The 13271-nt window shown below is 52.7% G+C and overlaps 1 protein-coding gene across 2 annotated transcripts in view; it reads right to left on the reverse strand.

Moving 5' to 3' along the window:
* The window catches only part of CASTOR2 (cytosolic arginine sensor for mTORC1 subunit 2), a 69340-nt gene that overhangs the window by 14000 nt on the left and 42069 nt on the right, over positions 1–13271 (reverse strand). For both annotated transcript variants that reach the window (XM_031012955.3, XM_063708187.1), the window contains exon 2: positions 9507–9577. In XM_031012955.3, coding sequence (XP_030868815.1) covers positions 9507–9577 — 71 coding nt within the window. The remainder of the gene's footprint in view (positions 1–9506; positions 9578–13271) is intronic.

Raw genomic sequence — 13271 nt, forward strand, 5'->3', positions numbered from 1 at the left:
GCAGGCCAGAGAGGTGGAGAGTGAGGCTCTGGGGCCAGCTCCACCCTGTGCCTTGCCTCACTTTCCAACAGGATTTTTTTTTTTGAGACAGTCTTGCTGTGTCGCCCGGCTGGAGTGCCTGGAGTGGTGCGATCTCGGCTCACTGCAACCTCTGACTTCCTGGTTCAAGCGATTCTCCTGCCTCAGCCTCCCGAGTAGCTGGGATTACAGGCACATGCCACCACACCCGGCTAATTTTTGTATTTTTAGTAGAGACAGGGTTTCACCATGTTGGCCAGGATGGTCTCAATCTCTTGACCTCGTGATCCGCCTGCGTCAGCCTCCCAAAGTGCTGGGATTAGAGGCGTGAGCCACTGCACCTGGCCGGATGGGATTGTTTTTTGAGAGAGTCTTGCTCTGTCACCCAGGCTGGAGTGCAGTGGCACGATCTCGGCTCATTGCAACCTCCACCTCCTGGGTTCAAGTGATTCTTGAGTAGTGGAGATTACAGGTATGCACCATCACACCCAGCTAATTTTTGTATTTTTAGTAGAGATGGCATTTTCCCATGTTGGTCTGGCTGGTCTCGAACTCCTGATCTCAAGGGATCCTCCTGCCTTGGCCTCCCAAAGCGCTAGGATTACAGGCGTAAGCCACTGCGCCCGGCCTTCAACAGGATGGGATTTGAATCAAAGGCTGCTTCCTGGGAGGACTGGGCAGGGAAGGCCCTCAGATGACACAGGACATCCCAGGCGGCTTAGCAGAGTAGGAGCCGTGTGGGCAAGTGGTTGATCTGCGCCGAGCCTCAGTTTCCTCAGCCATAAAACGATGGCATCAGTAGTGGGTAATGCCCTTATCTTTAGTTCTTACAACCCTTTCGTGGGTCTGATGCTGTCATCACGCCCATTGTCCCGCGTGCAACTGGCTTTCAAACTGGGTTCCTGGACACCTCTCAGGGAGGCTCTGGGTGGAGGGGAGGCCAGGAAAAGGTGGGTGGGGCTTTGGGGTTTCTCTTCCCCCTTCAGCCAGCCCTGCACATTGGGCTTCTCTGGAAGAACAGGCAACTCCAGGAGGGCCCCTGAGGAGGCTGCATCATGGGGGGCAGTGACTGTCACCCATGTCCCTCCTGAGAGCCTGGAAGTCCCAGGGGCTGGCACTGGCTTTGGCAGGGTGGGGAGTCCACAGCAGCAGCAACTGCTAAGCCTCCTTACCTAGCTCATGAAAACCCAGAATCCAAACGCTGGAGCCATCCCTTCCACCCTGTCCTACAGACAGAGTCCCTGAGTAGCCCGGAACGTGGGACACAGGCACACACTATGTGTGACCACACACAGCCGCAGACTCGAGCCCAGGCTGCATTCGGGGCTCTTCATACATCACCAGGCACCTGCATAAACCCACCTAGTGCCAGGCCCTGAGTGGGGAGGGGGCACGGCACAGGGAGGTGAACTCTGACACTGCATCCCACAAGGAGGCAGGATTTTTTTTGAGATGGAGCCTCACTCTGTCACCCAGGCTGGAGTACATTGGCATGATCTTGGCTCACTGAAACCTCTGCCTCCTGGTTCAAGCAATTCTCCTGCCTCGGCCTCCCGAGTAGCTGGGATTAGAGGCACCCAACATCATGCCCGGCTAATTTTTATATTTTTAGTAAAGATGGGGTTTCACCATGTTGGCCCGGCTGGTTTCAAACTCCTGGCCTCAAGTGATCCACCCGCCTTGGCCTCTCAAAGGGCTGGGATTACAAGCGTGAGCCACCGCGCCTGGCCGAGGCAGGGTTATTTTGCTCACCGTACACTCAACGGTCCAGAAACCCTGGACCTGGAAGGCTCAGTGATTTGCCGAAGATCACTTAGGAAGTAACAGAGCCAGGATTCCAGTGCGGGTCTGGCTCAAGAACCCAGGCTCTATCTTGGGCACCAAATGAAAAGTACCAAGTCCCTAAGAAAATAGGGGGCTAAAAAGAGAGGTACTTAAGCTGGAGGCGGTGGCTCATGCCCGTACTCCTACTGCTTTGGGAGGCCAAGGTAGGAGGATCGCTTGAGGCCAGGAATTTGAGACCAGCCTGGAGAACATAGCGAGACCCCATCTCTAAAAAAATAAAAATAAAAAATAAATGAGCCAAGCATGGTGGCACATGCCTGTGGTCCCAGCCACTTGGGAGGTTGAGGTGGGAGGATCGCTTGAGTCTGAGATTTCAAGGCTGCAGTGAGCTATGACCGCACCACTGCACTCCAGCCTAGGTGACACAGCCAGACCCTGTCTCAAAAAATAAATCGATAAAAAGGGAGAGACGGGCTCAGAGATGGGTGAGCCAAGGCAGCTGTGATGATGAAGATTCCTGGGGAAAGACGAGCTGGGCTCTGCTGGCAGGCAAGATGGCCTGAGAGGAGGGAAATTGAGTGAGGCCCATGCCTGTTCCTACCTGCCCAGCTCCGGTCACCATGGTGACCACAGCCCAAGGAGCCCATTGGTCCCGCTGGCTGAGAAGGACCAGTGGTCAGCCAGTGGGTGGCTAGAGAGGCAGGCGGCTGCACAGAAATGGGAAAGGGCGGCCCCAGTCTTGAGCAGTGGGAGGCCTGTCTCTTATCAAAGCCGCAGGCTTCGGGCTCCGAGGGGCCAATCCTGGCTCTGTCCTCCCCAGCGGAAGCGGCTGCTGATATAGCCTCCAAGGTGGTGAAGTGCTGGGGTACATATGTACACCTTGAGGGGGTGCTGACATAACCAAGACTCTGCCACTAGGAGTCTCTTGGCAGGTTTCGATGAGACCCAGAGTGGTCTTGGGGAGAAGCCCAGGCCTGAGACCAGCTGGAAACGTGGGTGTGGGGGAAGAGGCGGCTGCTGCTGGCTGGAGGATTTCAGGTCAATCAGCAGCTGGCCAGGAGCAGGCAGCCTGTCTGATGGATTGGTCTACCCGCCCTGCTCACGGCCTCAGCCTGGGAAAGAACCCAGAGCTGTTGCTTCCTTTTTTTTTGAGCGAGAGTGTCTTACTCTGTCGCCCAGGCTGGAGTGCAGTGGCGCGATCTCGGCTCACTGCAACCTCTGCCTCCCGGGTTCAAGCGATTCTCATGTCTCAGCCTCCTGAGTAGCTGGGACTACAGGTGCATACCACCATGCCTGGCTCTATTTTTTTTTTTTTTTTTTTTTTTTTGTATTTTTAGTAGAGAAGGGGTTTCACCATGTTGGGCAGGCTGGTCTCGAACTCCTGACCTCAAGTGATCTGCCCGCCTCGGCCTCCCAAAGTGCTGGGATTACAGGTGTCAGCCACCTTGCCCGGCCACCTCTCCACCTTTTGATCGGTCACTGCCTGCTGACCATGCCTTGCCACGTGTGGCATGGACCACAATGATGTACCACTGTCCCCAGTTCACAGACAAGGGGACTGTGATGGGTGAGGGCTGGTGATAAGCCCTCATCACCAGCCCTAGGCTGGTGAGAGCCTAGATAAGCACTGGGCCCCTCTAACTCCAAGTCTAAGCTTCTACCCACTACCCAGAGGCTTCTAACGTTATTCTGAATCTGTCAGGACACCTAGCACTGCACACAGTGCTCACGAAATACTTAAAAGAGGCCGGGTACGGTGGCTCATGCCTGTAATCCCAGTGCTTTGGGAGGCCAAGGCAGGCAGATCACTTGAGGTCAGGAGTTCAAGACCAGCCTGGCCAACATGGGGGAAACCTTGTCTGTACTAAAAATATAAAAAGTAGCCGGGTGTGGTGGTGCGTGCCTGTAATCCCACCTACTCAGGAGGCTGAGGCATGAGAATCGCTTGAACCCGAGAGGTGGAGGTTGCAGTGAGCAGAGATTGTGTCACTGGACTCCAACCGGGGTGACAGAGCGAGACTCAGTCACACACACACGTAAAAAACCGGAATATACACATGTACAACCCCTCTGTCTGCCACACAGACATACTGCATCCATTTGAGCCAAGACCTTTTTTTTTCTTTTTTTGAGACAGGGTGTTGCTCTGTCACCCAGGCTGGAGTGCAGTGCTACAATCATGGCTCACTGCAGCCTCAACCTCCCAGGCTCAAGTGATCCTCCCACCGCAGTCCACCGAGTAGCTGGGACCACAGCCATGTGCCACCACACCAGATTAACTTTTGTATTGTTTGTAGAGACGGGGCTTTGCCATGTTGCCCAACCTGCTTGAACTCCTGGGCTCAAGCGATCTACCTGCCTCAGCCTCCCAAAGGGCTGGGATTACAGGCATGAGCCACTGTGCTCAGACCAAGAATCTCTTAACAACGTTCACATTGAACAAGGAACTCTGCTGGCTAATGTCATTTACAAGCCATCCCCTGCCCTCCCAGGAAAGACCCAGCATCCACTGAACCATGGCCAGCTGCTAGCTTCTAACTATCAAAGCTGCCAGTGAACACACACCCTGGCTCATGTTAAGAGTGGCAGAAGAGGCCCTTTGGTGGGAAGCAATGTTTGCAGCGCTGGAGATTTGCAGAATGGGGTGACAGGGCACCGGCCTTCATTCCCCATGCCAGAGCCAGCATCCTTCTTCCTGGGGTCACGCCTGTAATCCCAACACTTTGGGAGGCCAAGGTGGGAGAACTGCTTAAGGCCAGGAGTTCCAGACCAGCATAGGCAACATAGTGAGACTCCTCTACAAAAAAACACAAAAACTAGCCAGTGAGCTGTGCACGGTGGTTCACGCCTATAATCCCAGCACTTTGGAAATTTGGAAGGTTGAGGTGGGTGGATCACTTGAGGTCAGGAGTTCGAGACCAGCCTGGCCAACATGGTGAAACCCTGTCTCTATTAAAAATACAAAAATTAGCTGGGCATAGTGGTGCATGCCTGTAGCCTCAACTACTCAGGAGGCTGAGGCAGGAGAATCGCTTGAACCCAGGAGGTGGAGGTTGCAGTGAGCTGAGATCATGTCACTACACTCCAGTCTGGACAACAGAGCGAGACTCCATCTCAAAACAAAACAAAAAAAACAAAAAACAAAAAATCCCAAAAACTAGCCAGTGGGCTAGGTGCAGTAGTTCATGCCTGTAATCCCAGCACTTTGGGAGGTCAAGGCAAGAGGATCATCTGAGGTCAGGAGTTCAAGACCAGCCTTGCCAACATGGTGAAACCCTGTCTCTACTAAAAATACAAAAAAAAATTAGCCGGGTGTGGTGGTGCATGCCTGTAATCCCAGCTACTCAGGAGGCTGAGGCAGGAGAATCGCTTGAACCTGGGAGGTGGAGAATGCAGTGAGCTGAGATCGCGCCACTGCACTCCAGTCTGGGGACACAGTGAGACTACCTCGAGAAAAGCAAGCAAACAAAAACTAAACTCTCCTTCTGAAGCAGAGCGTCCAAGGAGATGAGGGGTACAGTTGTCCTCCTAGCCTCATACTGCAGCCCCTAGGCCCACCCCAAATCCTGCCACAGCCCCCTGAGAGTCTTCTCAGACTGTCCTAGGCCACACGTGGTGGTATACCGTCTTCTCACATTACTTTCCGGCAGCACTTTCTCCTTATTTAGGCTAGAGGCGCCTTGAGAGCATTTCCTACTTTCCGTCCTGGCTTGGTTGTCACTCACTAACTCTGGGCAAGTTAATGTCTGCTTGCTTTCTCGCTTGTAAAATGGGTCTTTACTCTCGTTTTTTTTTCTTTCTTTCTTTTAAGACGGAGTCTCACTCTGTCCCCCAGGCTGGAGTGCAACGGCGCGATCTCGGCTCACCGCAACCTCCACCTCCCGGGTTCAAGCGATTCTCCTGCCTTGGCCTCCCGAGTAGCTGGGATTACAGGCATGCGCCACCACGCCCAGCTAATTTTGTATTTTTAGTAGAGACGGGGTTCCTCCATGTTGGTCAGGCTGGTCTCGAACTCCTTTTTTTTTTGGTTGTTTTTTTTTTTTTTGAGACAGCTCTGTTGCCCAGGCTGGAGTGCAGTGGCGCGATGTCGGCTCACTGCAAGCCTGCCTCCCGGGTTCACGACATTCTCCTGCCTCAGCCTCCCAAGTAGCTGGGACCACAGGCGCCCACCACCACGCCTGGCAAATTTTTTTTGTATTTTTAGTAGAGATGGGGTTTCACCATGTTAGCCAGGATGGTCTCAATCTCCTGACCTCGTGATCCACCCACCTCGGCCTCCCAAAGTGCTGGGATTACAGGCGTGAGCCACCGCGCCCGGCCTCAAACTTTTTTTTTTTTTGAGATGGAGTCTTGCTCCATCGCCCAGGCTGGAGTGCAGTGGCATGATCTTGGCTCATTGCAGCCTCTGCCTCGTGGGTTCAAGCGATTCTCCTTCCTCAGCCTCCTGAGTAGCTGGAGCTACAGGCATGTGTCCCCATGCCCGGGTAATTTTTGTATTTTTAGTAGAGACGGGGTTTCACCATGTTGACCAGGCTTGTCTCGAACTCCTGACCTCAGGTGATCTGCCTGCCTCGGCCTCACAAAGTGCTGGGATTGTAGATGTGAATCACTGTGCCTGGCCAAAATGCTATTATTTTGGCAGCACTTTGGGAGGTCAAGGCAGGTGGATCACTTGAATTCAGGAGTTTGAGACCAGCCTGGCCAACATGGTGAAACCAAACCCCACCTCTACTAAAAATACAAAAAAATTAGCCGGGCATGGTGGTGGGTGCCTATAATCCCAACTACTCAGAAGGCTGAGGCAGGAGAATCGCTTGAACCTGGGAGATGGAGGTTGCAGTGAGCCAAGATCACGCCACTGCACTCCAGCCTGGGAGACAGAGTGAGACTCTGTCTCAAAGAAAAAAAAAGAGACAAAAAAACAAATCCACTCAATTTTTTTTTTCTTGGGCAATAATAGATTTCCAAGCAGCCTGGTTTGCTGACCAGGAAACGCACCCTGGAAGGGAAGCCCTTACCCTGAAGTCACAGAGGTAAGGCTGGCTGGCTAGCCTCTGGCCTTGCTGGGCTAATTGAAACCTGCTTTCCCAGTGGTCCCTGTGTTCCTCAGTGCTGCACCTGCGGCTGGGAAAGGCTCAGGGAGGGGCAGGGCAAGGCAGTTTCAAAAGTCACAAGGCTCTGGGGAATGGCAGGGTCGAGAGATTGCGGGCAATTCCTTCCCTGGGCCAGCCGAGGGTCTCAGCCTGGGCCCAAGGACCTCTATTTGAAGAGAGCTTACTCACCCCCAGGAATTTCCTACTTCACTCCTTGTTCCCTCTCCTGCACACACACACCCCAGGAGACTCTACCCCAACTCAGCCCTAACCCAGCCCAACAACCTTCAGTGGCTCCCCAGTGCCTGAAGAATAAGATCCAAACTTACCCTGCCTACCTCTGTCTTCCCCTTTTTTAGAGGCTGGACCTGGCCCTTGCTTCTGCTCCTGTACTTTCTCATTCAACTCTCCTCTGACATGTTTTCTTCCTTCCCCACAAGGCCAGCAAAAATACCACCTCCTCCAGGAAGTCCTCCATGACCACGTGAGCTCACCAGGAACTTCCGCTTTTCAGCCCCCAGAAAGGGCCATGCTGCAGAAGTCTCCCCATGCTGCTTCTAACCCAAATAAAGTACAGGAGGGGAGTTCAGGAAAAAGTCTAGAGCCAGGCACAGCAGTACACGCCTCTACTCTCAGCTACTCGGGAGGCTGAGGTGGGAGGATTGCTTGAGCCCAGGAGTCTGAGGCTGCTATGCACTACGATCATACCTGTGATTAGCCACTGTACTCCAGCCTGGGCAACATAGCAAGAACCTGTTTCTTAAAAAAAAAAAAAAAAAAAAAATTAAGTGCCTGCATGCCAGGTAGAAACCATGACGGGAGGGGTGCTTTCCAGGCAGAGAAGCGCACGTGTGTGCAGCCACATGGAGGAATCTTTCCTGATCCCTCCTCTTCCAGGCAAGCCCTGTCCTCCTGTCTCTCTTCTCACACTCTAGTTCCCTGGGGATGCCAAGTGTGTCCCCAGTACTAGAAGCTGTGGCTGTACACACATGGGGTTCTCTCTGCCTGGAAAGTGCCCCTCCATTAATGTTTTCCACCTGGCGGGGGGCAGGGGGGGCCACTTAATTTTAATTTTAATTTTTTTTTAGAAATAGGTTCCCAGGGCCTGGCGCGGTGGCTCATGCCTGTAATCCCAGCATTTTGGGAGGCCGAGGTGGGTGGATCACGAGGTCAGGAGATCGAGACCATCCTGGTTAACACGGTGAAACCCCATCTCTACTAAAAAATACAAAAAATTAGCCGGGCGTGGTGGCGGGCGCCTGTAGTCCCAGCTACTCGGGAGACTGAGGCAGGAGAATGGTGTGAACCTGGGAGGCGGAGCTTGCAGTGCTGAGATCACACCACTGCACTCCAGACTGGGCCACAGAGCGAGACTCCGTCTCAAAAAAAAAAAAAAAAAAAGTTCTCAGGCCAGGCAAGGTGGCTCACGCCTGTAATCCCAGCACTTTGGGAGGCCGAGGCGGGTGGATCATGAGGTCAGGAGATCAAGACGATCCTGGCCAACAGGGTGAATCCCCATCTCTACTAAAAAATACAAACATTAGCCGGGCGTGGCGGCGGGCACCTGTAATCCCAGCTACTTGGGAGGCTGAGGCAGGAGAATGGCTTGAACCTGGGAGGTGGAGGTTGCAGTGAGCCGAGATCGTGCCATTGCACTCCAGCCTGGGTGACAGAGTGAGACTCCATCTCAAAACAAAAAACAAAAAACAGGTTCTCATTATGTTGCCCAGGCTGGAGTGCAGTGGCTATTCACAGACGTGATCATGGCACACTACAGTCTCAAACTCCTGGGTTTAAGCAATCCTCCCACCTCAGCCTCCCAAGTAGCTGGGAGTAGAGGCATACACCACCATGCCTGGCTCTTTACTCTTAGCTGGGTTCACTTCAAGTGTTGCTTGAATTCTGGGAAGTCCTCTTAAACTGTGCCCTTGCCAGCTAGACATTTTTCTTTATTTTTTTTATTTTTAAGAGACAGAGTCTCGCTCTGTCTTCCAGCCTGGAAAGCAGTGGTTCAATAACAGCTCACTGCAGCCTCCAACTCCTGGGCTCAAACGATCCTCCTGCCTCGGTCTCTCAAGTAGCTGGGACCACAGGAACATGCCATCATGTCCAGTTAATTTAAAGTAATGTTTTAGTAGAGACGGGGTCTCACTATGCCCAGGCTGGTCTCGAACTCCTGGGCTCAAGTGATCCTCCCACCTTAGCCTCCCAAAGCGTTGAGATTAAAAGCGTGAGCCACTGCGCCCGACTGAAGATGTTCTAAAGCACTTTGCAGGTTTCAGTGAAACATGTTCCTTTTCTTCTGGGTTGATCTAATTCTCAGCTGGGTAGCGCCGTACCTACTTACTACTCAGGAGTCTTTCCTAGGGCAATCTAAGAGCAGGAGGGGAGGGGACCCTCCAGAACCCAGGGAGAGGACCTCCAGAAGCCAGGGAGAGAAGGAAATACACTCTGCTGTTTTTCTAGCTGACCAGCAGATGGGGGCAGAAATAAGGAGGTAGGTGGGGGCAGAAATAAGGAGGTGGGTTGGGGACAGAAATAAGGAGGTGGGTAGCCAGCCCTGACTTCGGGGCATGGTCCAGCCGAGCCCCTAGGGAGAGAAGCACTTACCTAGGAATCCTTCCTCATCGACAATGATAGTGTAATCCTCTGGCGTCTCAGTCAGACTGAAGAACTTGCACCTGGATGGATGGACAGACACAGAATATCTCATTAGTCCAGGCAGGTCCCCTGGGGCAGCTGCCCACCCGTGCCCTGGGGATGATGACTCAGTTCACCCAGAGTTCCGGCCCCAGGCTGCTGGGGTGACCGCGGGTAAGTTGTTTATCTCTCCCTTCATGTCCCCCTACTCAGTTCTCACTCAGGAGAGGCACAGAGATGCTGATTGTCCCCACTATACCCCCGCAATCTTTGGGGACCTCTGAGCCAGTCAGCCCCTATGATTGTGTCCAGGCCTGAGGGCCCGAGATCCCAAGTTTTCTCGGAGGGAAGAAGTGGCCTAAGGGTGGCTCCAGTGTGGGTCAGGCAGAGGAGCCATCTTTTCCATGGCTCTGCCACTGTAACCTCTAGGTGTCTGTTCCCATCTCCCCTCCCATTGTCTTGGCCTCCTCCTCAGCAACTCCGGAGCTCCAAGTCATAAAAATGCCTAATTCCCACCAGCTGACTGACAGCCCAGCCCTCGGTTTATTTTCCATCCCTAAAGAGAGAGGAATGCGGCCATCCGTGACATTTTTGGGACATGGATCTCTGCCCCACCTCACATCATCTCTGATAGCACTGCTCAGCCTGGGAGGTATGTTGCTCATCTACCCGCAAAACAAAACCATCTATTCTCCAAAAACAGGGACCAGAACCCTGACCCTGCTGGCCTCGGTCCTGGGCATGGTTTTGGTGCCCAGGTCTGTGTCCAGGTGGCCCTCAGGCTGAGCTTCCAGGCTTTTGGTCCTTGGGTGATGGGGGTCATCACCCCCTCAACACCCATGTCCCTGTTCCCCATTTAGCCAGAACCGCACCCCCACTGCACCCTAGAGAGTATTGCAGGCAGAGATGGCAAGTCCAAGTGTGCACAGGCATAGGCTCGCAGGAAACTGACCCCTGGCCACTTATCTGGTGTTCCGGCTCTCCAGCACAAAGCCGGGCATGGGCTCTGCACCCCCACCCATTGAGGGGAGCCAGGACAGAAAGAAGCCCACGAGTAACCCAGGTGTATTTGTCTGTTCTCATGCTGCTAATAAACACATACCCGAGACTGGGTAATTTATAAAGGGAAAAGGTTTAATGGACTCATAGTTCCACATGGCTGGTTGGTGGTTGGTGGGGCTGGGGGAGCGGGGGTGCTCACAATCATGACAGAAGGCAAAGAAGGAGCCAAGGCACGTCTTACATGGCAACAGGCAAGAGAGCATGTGCAGGGGAACTACCCTTTATAAAACCATCAGATCTCGTGAGACTTATTCACTGCCACGAGAACAGTATGAGGGAGACCACCCCCATGATTCAATTACCTCCACCTGCCCCCACCCTTGACACGTGGGGATTATTACAATTCAAGGTGAGATTTGGGTGGGGACACAGCCAAACCATATCACCAGGCAAAGGGCAAGTATCACTCTCTCAAAAGATGCAAATGGAAAAGGGATCTTTGAGTGGACAGTGTTGCAGGGGATGGGGGTGGCTGGTGTATCCATGGGTCGCCCTCCTCCCTGGCCTCCTCTCCTGCCAGCTGCCCTGCAGCCCCCTCATCTATAGAACCTCTCCAGCTCCTTTTCAAAACTTATTCCTGAAAATTTTCACAAGGATATGGAGCCACTGGAACTCTCTCATGCTGCTGGTGGGAGTACAAAATGGCCCAGCCCTTCAAACATTCATTTGGCAGTTTCTTTCTTCTTTTTAGAGTCAGGGTCTTGCTCTGTCACCTAGTCTGGAGTGCAGTGATGCAATCACAGCTCATGGAAGCCTTGAACGCCTGGGCTCAAGCAATCCCCCTGCCTCAGTCTCCTGAGTAGCTGGAACTACAGGCACACAATACCATGTCCAGCTAAATTTTTTGAGACAGAGTCTCTCACCCTGTCACCGAGGCTAGTGCAGTGGCATGATCTCAGCTCACTGCAACCTCCGCCTCCCAGGTTCAAGTGATTTTCCTGCCTCAGCCTCCCCAGTAGCTGGGCTTACAGGCGCCCACCACCACATCTGGCTAATTTTTGTATTTTTAGTGAAGACAAGGTTTCTCCATGTTGGCCAGGCTGGTCTCGAACTCCTTACTTCAAGTGATCCACCCGCCTCAGCATCCCAAAGTGCTGGGATTATAGGCATGAGCCACTGTGCCCAGACTGTCCAGCTAGTTTTTAAAGTTGTTTTTGTAGAGATGAGGTCTTGCTGTGTTGTCGTCTTGAACTCTTGTCCTCAAGCAATCCTCCCTCTTTGGCTTTCCAAAGTGCTGGGATTACATTTGTAAGCCACTGCACCCAGCCGGCAATTTCTTATAAAGTTCAGCACACATTGACCACCCAGCCTCAGCTATCCTGCTCCTGGGTATTCATCCGCGAGAAGTGAAAACAGGTGCCCGCACAAAGACTTAGGTGCAAATACATATTGCCTGTTTGTATTTGCCCTAAATTGGAAACAACAATGGACACAATTTTTGTTTCCTAAATTGGAAACAAAAAGAACAATGTCCTTCCTTCAACTGGAGAGAGGATAAACTAAGGCACGTCCACATGAGGAAACACGGGTCAGCAATTAAAAGGAATAAACTACTGATTCGTGCATTAACACGGGTAGATCTAGTGCATTTTGCTAAGTTAAAGCAGCCAAGCTCAAAAGATTCTATACTGTATGTTTCTATTCATACGACATTCTGGAAGAGGCCAAACTATCGGGACAAATGATTAGCAGTTATCAGGGGATGGGTAGACACTGACTAGAGAGGGGCACTGGGAAATTCTGGGGGGATGGGCCTCTTGAGTGTGGCAGTGGTTACAAGATCATATAAATTCACATAAATTTAGGCCGGGTGTGGTGGCTCACGCCTGTAATCCCAGCACTTTGCGAGGCAGTGGTGGTTGGATCACCTGAGGTCAGGAGTTCGAGACCAGCCTGGCCAACATGGTGAAACCCTGTCTCTACAAAAAAATGCAAAAATTAGCCAGGCGTGGCGGTGAGCACCTGTAATCCCAACTACTGGGGAGGCAGAGGCAGAAGACTCACTTGAACCCGGGAGGTGGAGGTTGCAATGAGCCAAGATCACGCCACTACACTCCAGCCTGGGTGACTAGATTCAGACTCCACCTCAAAAAAAACAAAAAAACCTCACAAGATCATACAAATTTGTCAAAACCCAAAGAACTATCTGCTAAAAAGGGGTGAATTTGTGAATTACGCTGTTTGTAAGTCATACCTTGATAAACTTGAACGTAAAGAAAATGCTTGGCCTGCTGCGGTGGCTCATGCCTGTAATCCCAGCATTTTGGGAGGCTGAGGTGGGCGGATCACTCGAGGTCAGGAGTTTGAGACCAGCCTGGCCAACATGGCAAAACCCCAATTCTACTAAAAATATAAAAATTAGCCTGGCGTGGTGGTGAGCGTCTGTAATCCCAGCCACTTGGGAGGCTGAGGCAGGAGAATTACTTGAACCTGGGAGGTGGCTGTGAGCTGAGATCGTGCCACTGCACACTCCAGCCTAGGCAACAGAGCCACTCCGTCTCGGGGGGGGGGGGGGGGGGGGGGGAGCCTGTGCTAGGGTCATCCATGAGGTGGCCTCTCTCCCCCTGGGAGGGGCGTAAGGCATTCTGCTGGAACAACCACCCACGCTCATCAATTTCCCTCCGGCTCTTCAGTTTTCAAATTACGTCTCTGTCCCTGCCTGTCCCATATCCA

Source organism: Gorilla gorilla, chromosome 6 (genome assembly GCF_029281585.2).
Source record: "Gorilla gorilla gorilla isolate KB3781 chromosome 6, NHGRI_mGorGor1-v2.1_pri, whole genome shotgun sequence".
Classification (NCBI taxonomy): Eukaryota; Metazoa; Chordata; class Mammalia; order Primates; family Hominidae; genus Gorilla; species Gorilla gorilla.